The sequence below is a fragment of the Herpailurus yagouaroundi genome, unplaced genomic scaffold (genome assembly GCF_014898765.1).
Source record: "Herpailurus yagouaroundi ecotype Mexico unplaced genomic scaffold, PumYag 159, whole genome shotgun sequence".
NCBI classification, from domain to species: domain Eukaryota; kingdom Metazoa; phylum Chordata; class Mammalia; order Carnivora; family Felidae; genus Herpailurus; species Herpailurus yagouaroundi.
Genome location: NW_024412400.1, coordinates 43,759,987 through 43,777,534, shown reverse-complemented (window position 1 = coordinate 43,777,534; position 17,548 = coordinate 43,759,987). Strand labels below are relative to the sequence as shown.

Here is a 17,548-nt window from a genome sequence, read left to right as displayed (position 1 = left end):
TCCATTAGTTATAATTCTTCTTTAAGAAAGATTGTTCCTTCTTTCCCTTTTATATATTTATTGAATAATTTGTTTATATCAATATGGACTCATGGATATTTAAAAAATTTCAGTTAAAGGGATTTCACATATATCTTATTACAATTACAAGGAGTGAAAAACAGTATCATTTAGAGTAGGGACCACTATTCATTGTTGTTGTTGTTTTTTTGTGAAGTATACGACAGTTACTGTCCAAAAGATAATGACGAAGCTAGTGGTTTATCCACATTTACTTTTAAATGACCTCTCCATTATACTACCAGTTAGTCTCTCCACCAAAGGTGGGTGAGAAAGTTCTGATGAGTCCAATTTAAATAAATCAAATTTGATAACTGTTTTAAAATCTTACAGGGGTTCCTGGGTGGCTGAGTCAGTTAAATGTCCGACTTTGGCTTAGGTCATGATCTCACGGTTCGTTCGTGAGTTGGAGCCCCGCATTGGGTGCTGTGCTGATAGTGCAGAGCCTGCTTGGGATTCTTTCTCTCTCCCTCTCTTCTCTCTGCCCTTCCTCTGTGCACTCTCTCTCAAAATAAATAAAGTTAAAAAAGTTTACAAAAACTTAAAATTTTACCTTATAAATGTTCCCTAAAATTGGGAACTTGTAATTATGATTTTTTTTTTCTGTGTTACTACTCTTATTATAGCCTGGTTATAAGAAATTGAAGTTTTTTGTTAAATAAAAAAACACTTTCTACTTCCCTCCGCCCAAAATCATTCTATATACTGACCTCTCTCACAAACCATTGGCAAAATGCAGGGGAAATCCACTCTCTGGCATGGAAACCACAGTCCATGAAAATGGCAGGCTTATGTGGTCTAGCTTTGCCAACCTATTGCAAGCAAAGAAAAAGGGAAACGGTGATTCATCACATTCAGGGGTTAACATTCACTACCAGTCTGGGCTTTGGATTCAACAGGTGAAACTTGACAGCAGCAAGAGATATATCCTGTGATTAAATTAAAACACAATACTAGCACAGTATGTTCTTGCCTCTAGACACTCACAGTGTTTGAACTGAAGGCTTACATGGCTGTTTATTATTTTTATTAAGCTTGACAAGCTCATATTTTTCAGAAGATGCTGATTACACTGCTTAATTGTACTCACGTGGAGGTTATTTTCAGCTGCTATTATTAGGTGACATGACCAAGACAACTGGATGAGTAATTAGAAGTAATCATGATTGTTGCTAATCTTGTAAGAATTTTCTTCTCTCTCCCACTTACTCCTTGTCTTTTTATTTTCTTCATTAGAATTACATGACAAAAATGGCATTAGAGGACGACAGAAACAAATTGTTGCTACGCTTTGTAATGTTGCCTGATAGACGTGAAGTTTATGAACCTCTTTAGCAAATGGATTTGCAAACAACATCTGGGAGAGAAGAATTTCATCAAGGTAGGTGATCATTTACATTGCTTACAGGAATGTGGTTAAATTTATAGGACTTCTCTTATTTTATTGCATTTTCCTTTCGAATAAATCAAAATAATGATTTAAAAATCCACATATGATAAAAGAAGCTAGGGAATCTGTTTGATTCCCTGGGGCATATAGACAGGAAAAGAGTTATAACAATGCTGGGATGAGCATGTCTGTGTAACAGATGTTAATGTGTTAGAACTCGTTGATTTAAAGCCCTCAGACATGGCAAGGTCATGGTTAAAAATGATTACCTTGAGGAGATACATAGTGCGTCCTTCAAATGTGGTTCCGATGGCTCTGCGAGAGATGAGGCCTGGATTCTCAGTGGCGACTTGTTGAGTCCAAGCCTCTATCTACCAATGCAACCATTTGTGGATTAATGTGCCATTCTTAGTTCAGTTCCCAAAACAATGTCTGTCTAAATCATGTGCACATCATACCGTTTCCCATTTGTTGTACTTCTCATAACTGTGTCCAGTGGCACGGACCTGGCTGTCAAACTGGCCTTCTAACACAGATCTCAGGTTGCTTATCAATACCCTGCAATAAACCAAAGGGGAGGCTCCTGTGAACATACGAGTATTTCCCAGTGAACATGTGCAAAAACTTAGAGTCACTGTGTTAGTAAATGGTGCAGTACATTCTCCACGGAGTCGCATGTGTCCTCTGATCATTCCTGATGCCCTTCAACAGAGCTGCTCATCACAAAGAGTGAACATATCGTTGGAGAGTGCAGGTAAGGCAGGCTCTTTTCTCAGGCCAAACTTGAGATATTTACATTTCCTTGGACTCTAAATTCAGAAAATGGTTTCCCCTGGTACCTGGGGCATTCTGGATCAGGGCCTTGGGCAGCCACACAAAAGTATGCATTTGAGCCCTATCTATGGTCTTTCTTCCCCAGGACTTCCCTGGTTTTAGCACTAAAAGTCACATGTCCCAGGAACCAGTCAGTCCCAGGTAAACTGAGACAGTTGGTCACTTGAGGGCCTTTCTCTAGGTTTTGAGAAAAATGTCTTGATGGGTGGAAATTCAGAAATATTAATAAACTAAAAATTTATTATTAGGCAAAAAATTCTGGAGTTAAAGAACTAGTTTCTGCTTGCCTATTTTTGGTTGGTTTAAAGTAATCAAAGAATGGCTCTGTAGCAAAGTATTATGAAAATTGGTGACAGACCTTTGAGGCCTGCTTATTTCCATAAATGTTTGTTCAGGTGAAAGTTCCTATTATAAAGGGCAGGCTGGAAGGTGTGGATTATGTGTGACTTCATTTGTCTTTGCTACTTACTATTGAATGTAAAAAGTGTGTTCTGAAAGGACAAAATTTTATGAGCATTAATGTCCTTGATCACAGCACTGTGAATATTATGGACAGAAGCTAGTTTGCAGAAACTTGTATCATCCACAGTGAAGCCTTGAAATGTTTTTATCTGACATACAGAGAATTGCAGCCACATATCAAAAGTCTACTTCTCCTGTGGCTGCTCCAAGGGCTTTCTGATGAAGTATGTCAGGGACATCCTCTGAACCTCCCTCCTAGTCTCTTCTTCGTTTGGTTAACTTGGGAACGAACTTGTGTCTGTTTATGGAAAATGCAATAAATTAATACTAAATAATATTTGCTCCTTAGCAAGAGGCAAATATTGTCATTTAAAATGTTTTTAAATGTTTATTTGTATATTTATTTTTGAGAGAGAGAGAGAGAGAGAGAGAGAGAGAGAGAGAGAGAATGGGGGAGGGGCAGAGAGAGAGACACAGAATCCTAAGCAGGCTCCAGGCTCTGAGCTGTCAGCACAGAGCCCAAGCCAGGCTCAAACTCACAAACCTGAACCAAAGTCAGATGCTTAAGGACTGAACCACCCAGGTGCCCCCAGGCAAATACTATCTTAAGGTCTTAACTGTCTTAAGGTGGTATTGAAAAGAAAAGGGAAAAGGAGCAGACTTAAAAATTTAGCTTGCAGAAAGAAAGTTTCTCTTTGAGCAGCCCTCAGTACTTTGTTAGTATACTCATTTTTACGGCTGCTGTAAATTACCACAAATGTAGAATGGTATAAAACAACATGAATTTATTATTTTACAGTGCTGTAAGTTAGAAGTCCAACACCGGTCTCAATGGGCTAAAATCAAGGTGTCAACAAATCAAGGTGCTTCTTTCTAGAAGTTGTATGGGAGAATCTGATTCCTTGCCCCTTCCAGCTCCTAGAGGCTGCCCACATTCCTTGGCTCTTTGCCCTTGTCTTTGAACTTTGAAGCCAGCAACAGCCGCTCAAGTCCTCTGCATGTCACATCACTCTGACCTCTTCTGCCTCCCTTTAACACTTGTAAGGACCTTGTGATCATGTTGGGCCTATCTGGACAATCTAGGATAATCTACCTATTTTAAGTTTAGCTGTTTAGCAACTTTAACGCCATCTACAACTCTAACTCCTCTTTGCCATGTAATGTGACATATTCAGGTCTTCTGGGGATTAAGATGTAGACATTTTCGGGGTGGGGGGCCATCATTCTGCCTGCTACAGTTAAGAATAATGTTTATAGTATGTTCTATAATTATACTCAACACCCAAATTGGATTGTTAAGGGATAGGGCAGAAGTAGGAAGAATCCAGAATTAGGAATCAAAAGGTCAGGGGTCATAGTTTTTACTAACTTGTAAGTTGACTTCAGAAAAATTATTTAATATCTGGGCCTAATTTCATAATTTTGAGAAGGGGGCATTTGATTAGCCGGTATTAATGTCCTTTTCAGTTGTAAAATGCAGTGACTGGACTCATAGGCCTTGGTCATAGATGTCTTTCAAGGTTTATGAAAAAAAAAAAAAAAATTAAGCTAGAAGTGCCAGTTACCACCTTCATAACTCCAGGAAAACACTTAAAGTGGATAGTTTAGGAAAGTGATTTTCAAATATAATATTTATAAAAACCAAAAACAAACAAAACCAGAGCAAAGCAAGCAAAACAAAAACTTGAAAACAAAAAATAAAATTGGCCAAAACCTTTAAGAAAACATCTATATTCCATTCTAAGATCATCCATTTAAAGGAACACATCCTGTGTAACAAAGATGAACTTCTCTGACTGAATGACAAAGCTAAAACTCCACGAGGAAACCGTAAATGGCATCTACTTTCACTGTAACAAGATTTTTCATCGTCAGTGAGCGAGTACAATATCATCTAGGTCACATGGCTTGTTAGTGGGTGCCCAGAGAAAAGAAATCATCACTGAAATGCTCCCAGGCATTCCACAGCCTCAAGACCTTCAATAGACAATTGTGTCTAAGACCTTAACTGTGGCCAGCTCTGATCTATCAGCAACTAGCTCTGAATAGAGGGACAAGAGACCTTCCCCTGCTTATGGCTATCCTTTCTCTGTACCTAATCCAAAAATTCACATTATTTAGAAGACTTTGTGACTATGTATGGATTAGTGTTTTGTTTGGTAGTTAGATGAGACATTCTGGTAGAGTTATTACTATGTTAACTGTTAAACGTTTTCATCAATATTAAGGACAAAGGAGCATTAAAAAACTGTTAAATTTAAGATGACACCCAAGAGTAAAAGTACCCTGTAGTAAGTTGCAAAAGAGCATCAGAATGAGGTTAATGTGGTGCTGACTTTTGCCTGAAGGCAAGGGATTGACCTGAAATGATCCTATCCAGCCTTGTGATTATTTGATTTTATTAGATTTAGGACAAAGCACTACTTTAGCTGTATTACAAATATTATTACCAAATAATGAGCTTCTATTCTAGGAGATTAAAATAATGCCTAATGTAATAGGGACTACATTACAGCTCCAAAATACAGGGGCATGTACACTATTTTATACTTTTCTATGTTCCTTTCATAAGTGCCACCCAACTTCTTCTATACAAACATGCAAGCAAATTAGATTACAGGGACTCCCAACAAAACAAGGAATGGAATGTCTGAGAAGGAGAGACACGACTAACTTTTTTCCCCTTATAGATTCCTGAAAAAGGAGTATTTGGTTAGTTCCCATACTACATGCCCATTGCTCTTGAAGAACACTGTTAAGTACCCATTGCTATCCAAGGACGTTCCTGTCTTAATCTGAAATACGCAGAAAAATAGCAGTATAGGTAGTTAGTAACAATCAGTTTCTTCCTAGGTTGGATAGGGGAAAGACAACCATCCTGCGGTTTGTAGGAAGGTATTCTGTGAAGGGCTGCCCACCAAAAGGTCTGTCAGCCTGGCTTCAGAACGAAAAGCTGGAGATTTGCACCATCTAATTCCTGGTTTTCCTCTACCTAAGTGTACAGCATAGGCATAAAAATAGTGATTTTTCTTGGTGTACACATTGTGAATTTTTTCCCATGGCAACTCAGAAACTGATTAAAGCTGCCAAAGTGATAACGAGTCTTGGTGAAGAAGATTTGGAACCATGGAAAAAATCTGCAAAGCTTTTTTGTTGGAAGTTGTGCAGTAGCTGGTTCCTGTCTCATGTAAACACAGCTACAAATTCTTGCCGACAGGAAACTGTCTAAACACAAATTAGTTACCATATGAGGTAATAATGGGATGCACAGGGACTGCTTGCAGCCCCAGCAAGGATATTGCTGGTGTGCTTCTCCAGGATTTCTGGGGACTTATTATTATTTAATATTTAGACAATTATATGCTACAAATGTGCTAAGCAGCAAACAGAAACAAAAATTAACAAGAGCTTAGCTCTTGGGAATATCCTATGTTCTAGATGAGACAACATTTACATCCAGTTCCCAAAAAGTTTACCCACTAAAAAAGTATTGAACTTTCTGTCTGATAAAAGGAATGCGATTAGAAGCCATTTTACTGCTTTGGGATATAGGTAGAATTAGGACATGATTCAGGTAGCTAGGGTTAGCTTATGGTCTCTGATATTCCTTTGTTTTTCTTAAGGAATTATAAAGAATCTGTCACTTAAAAAATATTACTGAGGACTACTAAAGGTTAGGATTTTTGATGTTCTTCCTAGTGTAATAAGAAGAGCAAAAAGTCACAGACATGAATCTTAATCAAATTTTGAAACTTAACTGTGTTATATCTTTTTTTTTTTTTGAAGAGTCAATTCTTAAGGTCACATTTTGACACTTCCCTCAGGCAGAAGCAGATAGCTAAGCTATATGAGCCATGATAATGGGGTTAAGCAAAACAGTTTCTGTTGACCTTTAAACAATGTATCATCTCCCTCTTTGTACAATAGTAAACCATAGCAGCGGTCACAGCAATAGTAATATCAGTTGCATCTTATTTGTGTATTGTTTTGTTCATCTTCACAGATTTTTGAGAGAGGCATAATATCTTCACATTATGGATTAGGAAACTGAAATTCACAAACATGAAGCACATTATCTAAGGTCACAACCAGGAAGGTGCAGACCCAGGATTTGGATCTGGTCTGTGTTTTGCTGGAACACTTGCTTGTTGTGTTAGGCCACACCACTTCTGATGACGTACAGACCTCATAGGTAACAATTCTTACATCTTCACTAGCATAAATACTATTCTATATTTTTAAGATGTCAAAACAAGAGAAGATTTTTTGTGAAATTCTTTAAGGTATATTTACCCAAAATATAATGAGGACTTGAGCTTGTGGTAGGCTGCTCTTGGATAAACATTTGAATGTTCAGGACTGGAGCTTGACAAACTGCCTGTTTGCTTCTCACTGACCCACTCCCTGGAGGAATAACTGTTTGGGATAAAAGTCCTCATTTCTTTCTTCCCTCTAGTGCAAATGCCTTCGGGTCAGCATAGTCTCTCCCAGTTATAAGGTTACATATAGGTTATATAATCTGTTCTCTGCCTAGAGTATGATTTTTTTCTTTTCTTTGGCTAACACTGGCTCATCTTTAAGTTCTCAGCTGAAGTCTCATTTCCTCCAGTGGCCTTCCCTGACCCTAGAGTTGGTCATTTCCCCCCTATATATCCAGCTCTTTGCTCTTCTTGACAGCTGTTACACAATTTTGCAATTCTTTGTTTAAAGTCTGTTTTCCTCTGAAGGGAGGAGGGCCATATCTGTCCTTTTTTGGACTTGGTATATATAAGCATTTACTATCTATTTGTTGTATCGACAGTGGACAACTGCCTCTACTTAGGAAGACATTCTCATCTGGAGAGGCTTAGATGGACCAGTGTGGTATTTGGAGACAGGAGATAGGGTCATCAGCTTAGCCAACTCTGTATTAGGCCTTTGAGGAATCACTTTTCTTTCTTTTAGTCCTTATCTTCACGACTTCTACCGTTAGAGATAGTGGTGGGGCCTTGAGGTTGCACAGAAGAACCATTCAGTCTGACCCTAGTCTGGTCCTTAATCTTAAAGGAGCATGAGGAAGGAAAAAAAAAAAAAAAAAAAACTGGAGATATCACAATTCCAGATTTTAAGATATATTACAAAGCAGTAGTAATTAAAACAGTATGGCACTGGCATAAAAATAGACACATAGCTTAATGGGTTAGAACAGAAAACCTAGAAATAAACCCACAATTACATGGCCAATTAATCTCTGACAAAAGAGGAATGAATATACAATGGGAAAAAGACAGTGTCTTCAACAAATAATGTTTGGGAAACTGGGGAGCTGCATGCAAAAGAATGAAACTGGACCACTCTCTTTCACCATACACAAATATGATCTCAAAATGGATTAAAGATGTAATGTGAGACCTGAATCCATAAAAATCCTTAAAGTGAGTACCGGCTGTAATCTCTCTGATACCGGCCATAGCAGCATTTTTCTAGATGTCTCCTGAGGCAAGGGAGATAAAAGCAAAAATAAACTATTGGGACTATATCAAAATTCTTTCTGCACAATGAGGGAAATAATCAACAAAAGTAAAATACAACATATGGAGTGGGAGAAGATACTTGTAAATGACATATTCGATAAAGGGTTATTATCCAAAGTATATAAAGGACTCGTACAAATCAATACCCTGAAATGAATAATGCAATTAAAAGATGGGCAGAAGACATGAAGAGACATTTCTCCAAAGAAGACATCCAGATGGACAAAAGACACATGAAAAGATGCTCAATGGCACCCATATCAGGGAAGTGCACATCAAAACTACAATGAGATATCACCTCACACCTGTCAGAATGGCTAAAATAAAAAAAAAAAAAAACAAAAACAAAACACAAGAAACAAGTGCTCACAGAGTATGTGGAGAAAAAGGAACCCTTTGCATTGTTGGTGGGAATGCAAATTGGTGCAGCCATTGTGGAAAACAGTATAGAGTTTTCTCAAAGAGTTAAAAATAGGACTACCTTATGATTCAGGAATCACACTACTGGCTCTTTACCCTTCAAACACAAAAACACTAATTCAAATGGATACATGCACCTCTTTTTTTTTTTTTCTATTGCAGCATTATTTACAATATCCAAATTTTAGAAGCAGCCTAAGTGTCCATACACTTCGATATAATGGATAAAGAAGGTGTGGTGTATGTATACCATGGAATATTGTTCAGTCATAAAAAAGAATGAAATCTTGCCACTTGCAACAACATGGACAGAGCTAGAGAGTATAATGCTAAGTGAAATAAGTCAGTCAGAAAAAGACAAATACTATATGATCTCACTCATATCTGGAATTTAAGAAACAAAACAAACGAGCAAAGAAAAGAGAGAGACAAACCAAGAAACAGATTCTTTTTTAAAAAATTTGTTAATGTTTATTTATTTTTGAGAGACAGAGAGAGACAGAGCATGAGCAAGGAAAGGGCAGAGAGACAGGAAGACACATAACCCAAAGCAGGCTCCAGGCTCTGAGCTGTCAGCGCAGAGCCTGATGTGGGGCTTGAACCCATGGACCATGAGATCATGGCCTGAGCCGAAGTCAGTTGCTTATCCAAATGAGCCACCCAGGTGACCCAAGGAATAGACTCTTAAAGAGAAAAAAACCAATGGTTACCAGAGGGGATATGGGTTGGGGGAATGGGGAAGAAAGAGGATGGGGATTAAGAAGTACACTTTTCATGGTGAAGAAATTTAAAATGATAATAAAATAGGAATAATTGGTTAAGTTGAAATAAATATTTATTGAGTCCAGTGTGCATACACAAAAAGTCAGGAGCATAAGAGTCCTAATTCATAAGGACTTCTCACTTGGAAAGAAGGCTTGGTGTAATTTAGGTCTAAAATTGTCTAGCTGATTGATAATAGAGTGTTCATGATTTGACCTGTAGTCTGTGTATCATTTGTAAACCAGTAGCAGGTCAGGTATCTTGCTGAATTGGAGTTCAAAAGTGAAAGCCATGATGGGTATTGAGGAGGGCACCTTTTGGGATGAGCACTGGGTGTTGTATGGAAACCAATTTGACAATAAATTTCATTTATAATTAAATAAAAAGTGAAAGCCATTTTTATTAGAACAGTAACTAAAAAAAAAACTACTGGGCTTAAAGTCTTAAGATTTGGAATGTAGGGCCAGTTTTGCCATGATCTATTTTTTGGAGCCCTAGGGAAGCCTGTTCTTGGTCTTAGTTTTGCCTTCCCAGGGTTATTCAGAGGCTAAGATGAGAACATACATGGGAGAGAATTTTAATAGTTATAAAACATAAACTTACTCATATTGTAGTTCATGTTGCTTCAGAAAATCTTCCACAGTGAAAATATCTTCTGCTTTAACACGGAAGTCAACTGTACTGTGAGGTTTAATCTGTGTGACAGAATCTGGTTTCCAGAAGTCAATCTGAATAAAGAGTAAGATACATTGTATTTGACGCCTATAATTCAATGAGTGAATTATCATCAAGCACGCTAGTACTCTTCTCCATTGAGTTATTTTTAAATTCAAATCATCCGTGAAATCTCTTAAAAACATTTCCTTTGAGTGAACAAGTTGGAACCAAAAGTTAGATGTTAATAACAATGTTTACACATACATACATGGCCTTAACTGATTATCATCAAGCATGAAGAACATGTAATTGTTTCCCATAATGCTAGTTAGTTGCAATATTTTCTATAATGGTTCTTTTCTATTTATTGATTTTCTGGAGCAGTTGCTTATTGAGATAGTGGTGTTTGTGGTAATGGATAAATGTGCTGGAATGAATGATGATGAATTAACTAGAACCACAAAATTTAATAGAAAGAGATTGAGCTTTCCTTTTTACTTTTGAATTGATGTATTTTGTTCATTTGTACTTGGAACTCAGCACTGTTCTTGCCACTGTAATGTGCAGAACCAAGATCTACATCTCTGACCTGTGGAGGATATATCAGAGAGGAAAAATGCCTCTTTCCACAGTGGTCATCTTGGCATCATGGCCAGAAACAAAGTGCTCTCAAAGATCCAGACATTTTCATTCATTCAATTATTCATCTGCTGTTACTAGGGACCTATTATGTGCTAGGCTCTGTGCCTGAAACTAGGAATATATTAGTGAGCGAATCAAACATAGCTTCTGTCTTTACCGGGAAGGTTTTAGAGACATTTATGCACAAAAATAACAGGATGACATATTTGAGAATTCTAATGTTTTTCCTTTTGGATGTATGGTTTCAAATCTCCTTTTTTTTTTTTTTCCCCCATGGAAAAACATTAACTAAGGATGTGTTGCCTCTCTCAGGTGTCTGTTTTCCTGTTTCTTCCTTGAGCTGAGAAAAGACCTTGAAGCTTGAGGTGATCCTGACAGTGAGTCTTTCTCTGCCCCTGAGTCTCACCCAGTCCCTGTTTATATGTTTACGAGCTAGTCTCCAGCCTGAGACAGGTGATATTTAGGATCACTGCTTGGAAACTTAGAAGGGAGTTTGGGCAAGACTTAGAGGTTGTTCAATTGAAACTAATTAGGTAAGATATTAACATGACTCAGTTTCAGGTACACTTGCCTATGGAGAATCCAATAACCTATATCCTGTCCTGGTAATCTTGAGACCATTGTAGATGTCTAGTGGGTGCTGAGTCATGAGTCAGGACCACAGGGAGTGTCAGGGTAGTAGGAGGCAGAGACATTAGGACAATATCAGAAGGGATTCCAGAAGAAAAGTGTGATTGTCAGTAAGGTGTTGAAGGGAGACAGTACTGATGATTTGATAAGGATTAGCTACAGAATGTGATCTAGTGAGTCATAGATGAGAAAATAAAGATGAAAGTTAAAAGATAGTGGGGGGAGGTATAAAGGCATACCATGATAAGAACAGAGAAAACAAGGGTCTGGTGATGAATTCTAGCTAGCCAAAATGGTAAAGAGAAGGGCAATGAAGATAAGCACATTATAGGAAAAATTATATTTTTAAAAGTTAACTCTGAATTTGTGTTCCTAAGAATGCTTGTCATTCCAAGGTGGGATGGGAGAGGGATGTGTATCTTTATTATAGATACAGAGGTTTTGAATTGGTAAAGCACACAAAGTCTTCCAGACATCAGTAGGGAACTTGACAGTGCCCCACCCACACATAACGCTGGGACCTTTTAGTGTACTCAGGGGACCCCTTACCGCCCCGAGCTTCATCTCTGTGAAGGCTCTTTCCCCTGGAACTGGAAAAAGCCAAGCTAACAGGTTGCAGCAGCCAGGAGGTGGCCAAGTAATAACTCTTTACAGAGAAGCACTCAACCAGTGAGCCTGGGAAGTGGATGTGTAAATATTCCAATTCTCTCATTTCTTAGGCGGGAGAATTCTGAGGTGGGCGATTTTACCCTTTCTTGGAGTTTCTCTGTAGGAGTAAGCTCTAATCATCGTCTATGGTAGTTGTCTTAATAGTATCCCCTTTGTTGTCTGCTTTCCATTCTCTGCATCACTCCTCACTTCTTTACCAGTGTTCCTTGTACTTCCCAAACAAAATCTTGGCCCCCAAATCTTTGTCTAAGATTCTACTTTGAGGAACCTATATTAAGACATTAGCTTTTCACTTAGAGCAGCATGTACCTGTATGATATCTTGGTGATGGTTCTGATACAATCTTCAATACATTCAGTGCCAATTCAGAATAGCCTAATTGCTTTATGAGTGGGTTTTTTTTTTTTTTTTTGTGATATTAAGTTGAAAGCTGCCTTTCCTAATCTCTTACTTCTTACTCATTGGTCTTGGCTCTCCGAAATATTGGGAGATCTCTCTCTCTCTATCTGCCTATCTACACACATATCTGTATCTATGTGTCTATATTTATATCTCTATATCTATCTGTCTGTCTATCGAGACTGAGAGAGACTGAGAGAGATAGAGACTTTTAAGATTCTGCAGTGACAATGATAGATTCTTTAAAATGGAGGTAGAGAAATCTCATGAATATGTTTTTACAGAAAACTTGAAGACCTAACCTGAGGTACTATAAATTTCAGTCTGACATGGGGAAAATTTGTCAGCAAATATACCAGCATCCAACGCTATGAAGTTCTCCAGCTGTGATGCAGACTTACTATACTGGAGTTAGTTGCTAGTGCTTCTTAGGAGAAATGGAACCAAAAATCAGGAAGAACTCTATAGCCTCATAGATGTTTACCAATGTATCAAGTATGGATAAATTTAATAAACTCAAAATATTCTCACAAGGAGATAAGTATACATTTCAGTAATCACCAAGACCATGTGAGCGAGATCTATGTCTGAAATATGGAAATAGAGTAAAATATATGATGTGAGATATGGGGAATTGAATTATATGTTAAGAAATTGTAAAACTGAGGTTATAAAATTATAAATCCAGGAAGCTGAGTTAAAAAAACTGTGAAGAGCATTTGTTGGAGGATAAAGGAATATCTTTAACTGATAGCACAGTGGGAATATTAACTTAATAAGCCAGCTAGCTAATAACTGAAGAGTCTTTCTTAAAATATCTTATAGAACCAGCACAAAAGCAAGATTAAGTATGTCCACTGTAAATTCTTTTAGGCTTTTAAAAGAATAAATAGTGGTGTTGGAGATCTTTGGTTCTTTACAAATTTATAGTTTGTTTCTTCACGTTGCATTTGACTATAAGTTGAACATCTGATAGACTATTTTATCTTGATGGAATTTTCCTTTCCTGTTTGGAAGGTTGACTTCTAATCCAGGCATAGTTCCAGACAGTAGGGAGCAACTTAGTAGTATAGTGGGAGTGATGAGAACACTGGAAGACTGTAACTATGTTACTCTGGGCATATAGACGAACATGGACCTCATCATAGAGAAACAGAGTTCAAGAGAGCACAGAGCAAAGAGGATAGGTTTTATGGTTAGTGCCTGCAATAAAGGAAAAAGTGCAATTCTGATTACAAGGAGATAAAATAAACCCCTTAGTATATAATTACAGATGAAAAGGGGAGGCTGCTAGAGTCCTATGTCATCACAGATCTCTCTAGTGTATTCAACTTGTGAGAAGATATGTTTAAAAGCTGGGAGGAAGGACACATAGCCAAGGATGAATACAAAGACTAGATGCCCTTGTAATGATCTTATCAGGAAGGCTATAATACAGAATATGCTGCACTTGCAAGATTGCTAAGGAGAAAAAAATATCTCCTTTTCATTCATGTGGGAAACAAAACGAATAAAGAAGAAATGTGCAGTCCCATTGCTTAGAGATAAAGCATGATGCTTGCAGCAGGAAGAAAAGAAAGTTTTCCTGTTTAACTGTTGTTTGGCTTTTGACTTTTCCGAGGGGGTATACCGTTTCTTGTTTCTTCTACTTCCACTGAGAGATGAAATTGCCATAAGTAAAGAATTTTTCACATGTTACAATTTTTAGTAGAAATGCCTTCTTTGGAAAGAGAACATAGAGGCCCAAGATAGATGAGGAGACAGGGGATTATACTGGCCATGTAAATTGCATTTATATTCCAGTTGTAGTGATGATAATAATAACAAATACTTAAATAGTTATCACTATGTTCCAAGTGCTTCACTGATATCAAGTCTTTTAAATCTCATAACAACCCTATAAGGTAAATACTGTTATTCATCTCATTTGGCAAATGAGAAAGTTGAGATCCAGAGAGATGTCTAAAGTCCAGCTAGCAAGTGGTAGAACCAGGAATTGAATCTAGGAGTCTGAGTCCAGATTCTCTGCTCTTGACTATTGTAAAATCTGAATTTTAGGTAACTAAAATAATAAAGCACATGTGATTGCAGAACTTCTTCACAATCTTGGAGGAATCAGAGCTTGAAGGAATCACTGAGGAGTGGAGGGGGTAAATCTTGGATTTCATAAGGAGGAAAACAGGTGAATTCCAGAAGCAGGAGCTCGTGGGGTTTAGCATGGATTCTGGCAAAGCTGTGGAGTAAACTGGAAACAGATGGATTGTGAATGCTCAGAAAAGGAAGCTGTGATCCCTGGGAGCCAGCATAGTTTAAAGCAAGAGTAAGTCAGGCCTAATTAACTTCATCTTCTTATTGAAAGAGACCACTAGCCTGATATAATGCTGAATCTAGATCTTAGCAAAGCATTTGTAAAGTCTCTGCATTTATATTCTTCTTCACAAGCTGGAAAGCACAGTGTTAGCTGGAGCTGACACCCCAGTAGTGTGGGTAATTGAGCAAACATCTGAGGATAGTTGGTTAATGAATCACTTTCAATACTTAACATATTGGAGGCTCTTGATAAATATGTATTGAATGAATGAACCATGAAGGAGGCCTCTAATTCTGTGCTGACCCCTGATTGACTTAATATTTATCTTTATTAATGACAAAGATAAAAGTTGGGAAGGAGTGCTTGTCAAACTTGCTGGTGATGCAAAGCTAGGGGGAAGAATTATTTCCATGGATGACTGAATTAGTTTTTTAAATGATCTCATCATGCTTCAAATAAACTATAAAGATAAATTTTAACCCAGTAAATCTAAAATCCTGCATTTAGGTAAAAAATAAATTAGGCAAGAAGAAACAATACCTTGTCTAAGAATGATTCATGTGAAAAAAGAATAACCTACTGGTTTCTATTGGCCATAGGCTTATTATAAACTAAGAGTATTCTTTAACCGTTCAAGATGTTTAAAAGAATCTCAGGCCCCATTAACAAATGTCTGTTTTACAGATGAAGACAGGCAATTGTCCTGTAGACTGTATTAATCAGAGCATACCTAGAAGTCTAGTGCCAATTCTGAAAGCTACATTTTAAAAAAGAAATACAGACAGATTGAGCTATATCCAAAGGTGACCAGGAATGATCAGTGTAAACCAGTGCTAAGAGAAATGATAAAAGGCCTGGAAAAGGTAAATCTTAGAGGTAAGACAATATTTGGCTCAACTAAGTACAATGGGCCAAAGTTAGAGAAGGTAGCTTTCAGCTTCATGTAACAGTTGACTTGTGAGGCAAATGGGCTACTCTGAAAAGCAGCATTCCTTCCATCCTTAAAAGTTCTCAAACAGTTTTTATTAAGGCTAGCAACCAGAGATGGTATTTCTATGGAGGAAATTCCAGTTTGAGTGGAAGGCCGGAATACATGACTACTTATTTTCTTTCAATTCTAAACTTTTGAATCTATTTCAGATTATGACACTGTACCTTCTTCTTCTTCTTCTTTTTTTTTTTTTTTTTTTTGGTCCATACCTTAAAAGCCAAAAGAAAAAAAAAACCCTATAAAAAGATAGATAGATAGATATATAGATAGATAGATAGGTATTTAGGGGTCTAGCAAATTATTTTGGTTTATATTTCATGCAGAAACAACTTTGGCCCAAGTGAACTATTTGTGGTCAACAATAGCTTCCTGCTACACTACATATATAATTAAAAATATCAGTTCTCATCCCATATTCAGTGGATTTACTTTAAGTAGCATAGAGATTTTGGTTTCTTGAAAGTAAAAGAAAAGTATGGAAATCATTCATGGCTTTTTACCTTCTTTGCCCCCAACTCCTTCATGTCATATCATTAAGAGGACCTGAAGCAAGGTCATGAAAACTCAAGCTGTTTGATTTGGAATGAAAGAAAATCAAAGGGAACAGATGATACATGGGATGTGGAAATGAATTTCAAGTTGGACAGAAGCCCAGTTTTTCAGTAATATCCAAGTTGATCATTTTTCACTTTTGCCTTAGAAGGGAAGTGACTGTACATTAGATGTTCTGTGACCTTTGCGACTGTTCCAACTCATCCAGTTGTCATGTCCTGTCAGCTCCTTCAAAAGTTACCATGGATTTATAATACTATAGGGCTATGGCAATCTAATTTAGGCAGGGGAAAAAAAAAGGTATTGTGGCATTAAATGTTTTTCAGGTTATTTCTTGCTATAGTTAATATTTCAGTCATTCTTCCTTTGATGGAATCACAGTGCAGTCTAAGATTTTAAAGTAATTGTGAAGCAAACCTATAGTATTGGATCATTATTTACCTGGGTGGTGCTGGCCAACTCATGGAGTAAGCTGATGTGATTTTCATCTTCAACATTGACACGGAACACCTTCTCACTGAATGGCGAGGTAGCAGCAGAAGAAGAGAAAATGTAAAATTTGGTAATGCATTCAAATTTGGGGGATAGCAAGGAAGAGGACTTGCTCATATAAGGAGTTGCTTACTTACCCTTCAAAGTGCTCACCAGAATGGTGAGCAGATGCTAGGGCCACGGTCATAAGAAGTAAGAGCGCCAACATTGTGACTGACTTGGTCCTTTGGGTGTGTTTCACCTGCATTTATAATCCAAGGTGTTGTTTGTTTTCTTCTTCTGATTGCAGATTGGCACTATCAAATCTTGATTAATGGTTTTCCTGGCATTGTTGCCTTGGTAGGTGTGTAAAGTCTGAGAGGATATCTCTCTCAACACCTGTGGATACAGAGCAAATAATCTCAAGTTCAACCTATTTAATTTGGATGTTAGGCCTTGAATAGTTTGGAGGTAAATGAATTTTAAATAAAATCTATTTTATAATTTAAATTCTTCGTTGTCAATTTGTATGCCTTTTATTTCTTTTGTTGTCTGATTGCTGAGGCTAGGACTTCTAGTACTATGTTGAACGACAGTGGTGAGAGTGGACATCCCTGTCATGTAAGAAGTCAAACTTTCACTCTTCACAGATGACATGAATGTGTGGAAAACCCGAAAAACTCCACCAAAAAACCTGTTAGAACTGATATACATGAATTCAGCAAAGTTGCAGGATATCAATTCGATGTATAGAAATCAGTTGCATTTCTATACACTAATAATGA

General features: G+C 37.4%; 1 protein-coding gene across 2 annotated transcripts in view; it reads right to left on the bottom strand.

The window, feature by feature from the left end:
* Positions 1–17,055, bottom strand: part of CPB1 (carboxypeptidase B1) — a 34,118-nt gene extending 17,063 nt beyond the window's left edge. For both annotated transcript variants that reach the window (XM_040480434.1, XM_040480435.1), the window contains exons 1-6: positions 16,922–17,055; positions 16,734–16,809; positions 10,045–10,169; positions 1,909–2,008; positions 1,720–1,821; positions 771–872 (exon numbers count right to left, since the gene is read on the bottom strand). In XM_040480434.1, the coding sequence (XP_040336368.1) occupies positions 771–872; positions 1,720–1,821; positions 1,909–2,008; positions 10,045–10,169; positions 16,734–16,809; positions 16,922–17,031 (615 nt within the window). In that variant the 5' untranslated portion in view covers positions 17,032–17,055. The remainder of the gene's footprint in view (positions 1–770; positions 873–1,719; positions 1,822–1,908; positions 2,009–10,044; positions 10,170–16,733; positions 16,810–16,921) is intronic.
* Positions 17,056–17,548: the final 493 nt, after the last annotated feature.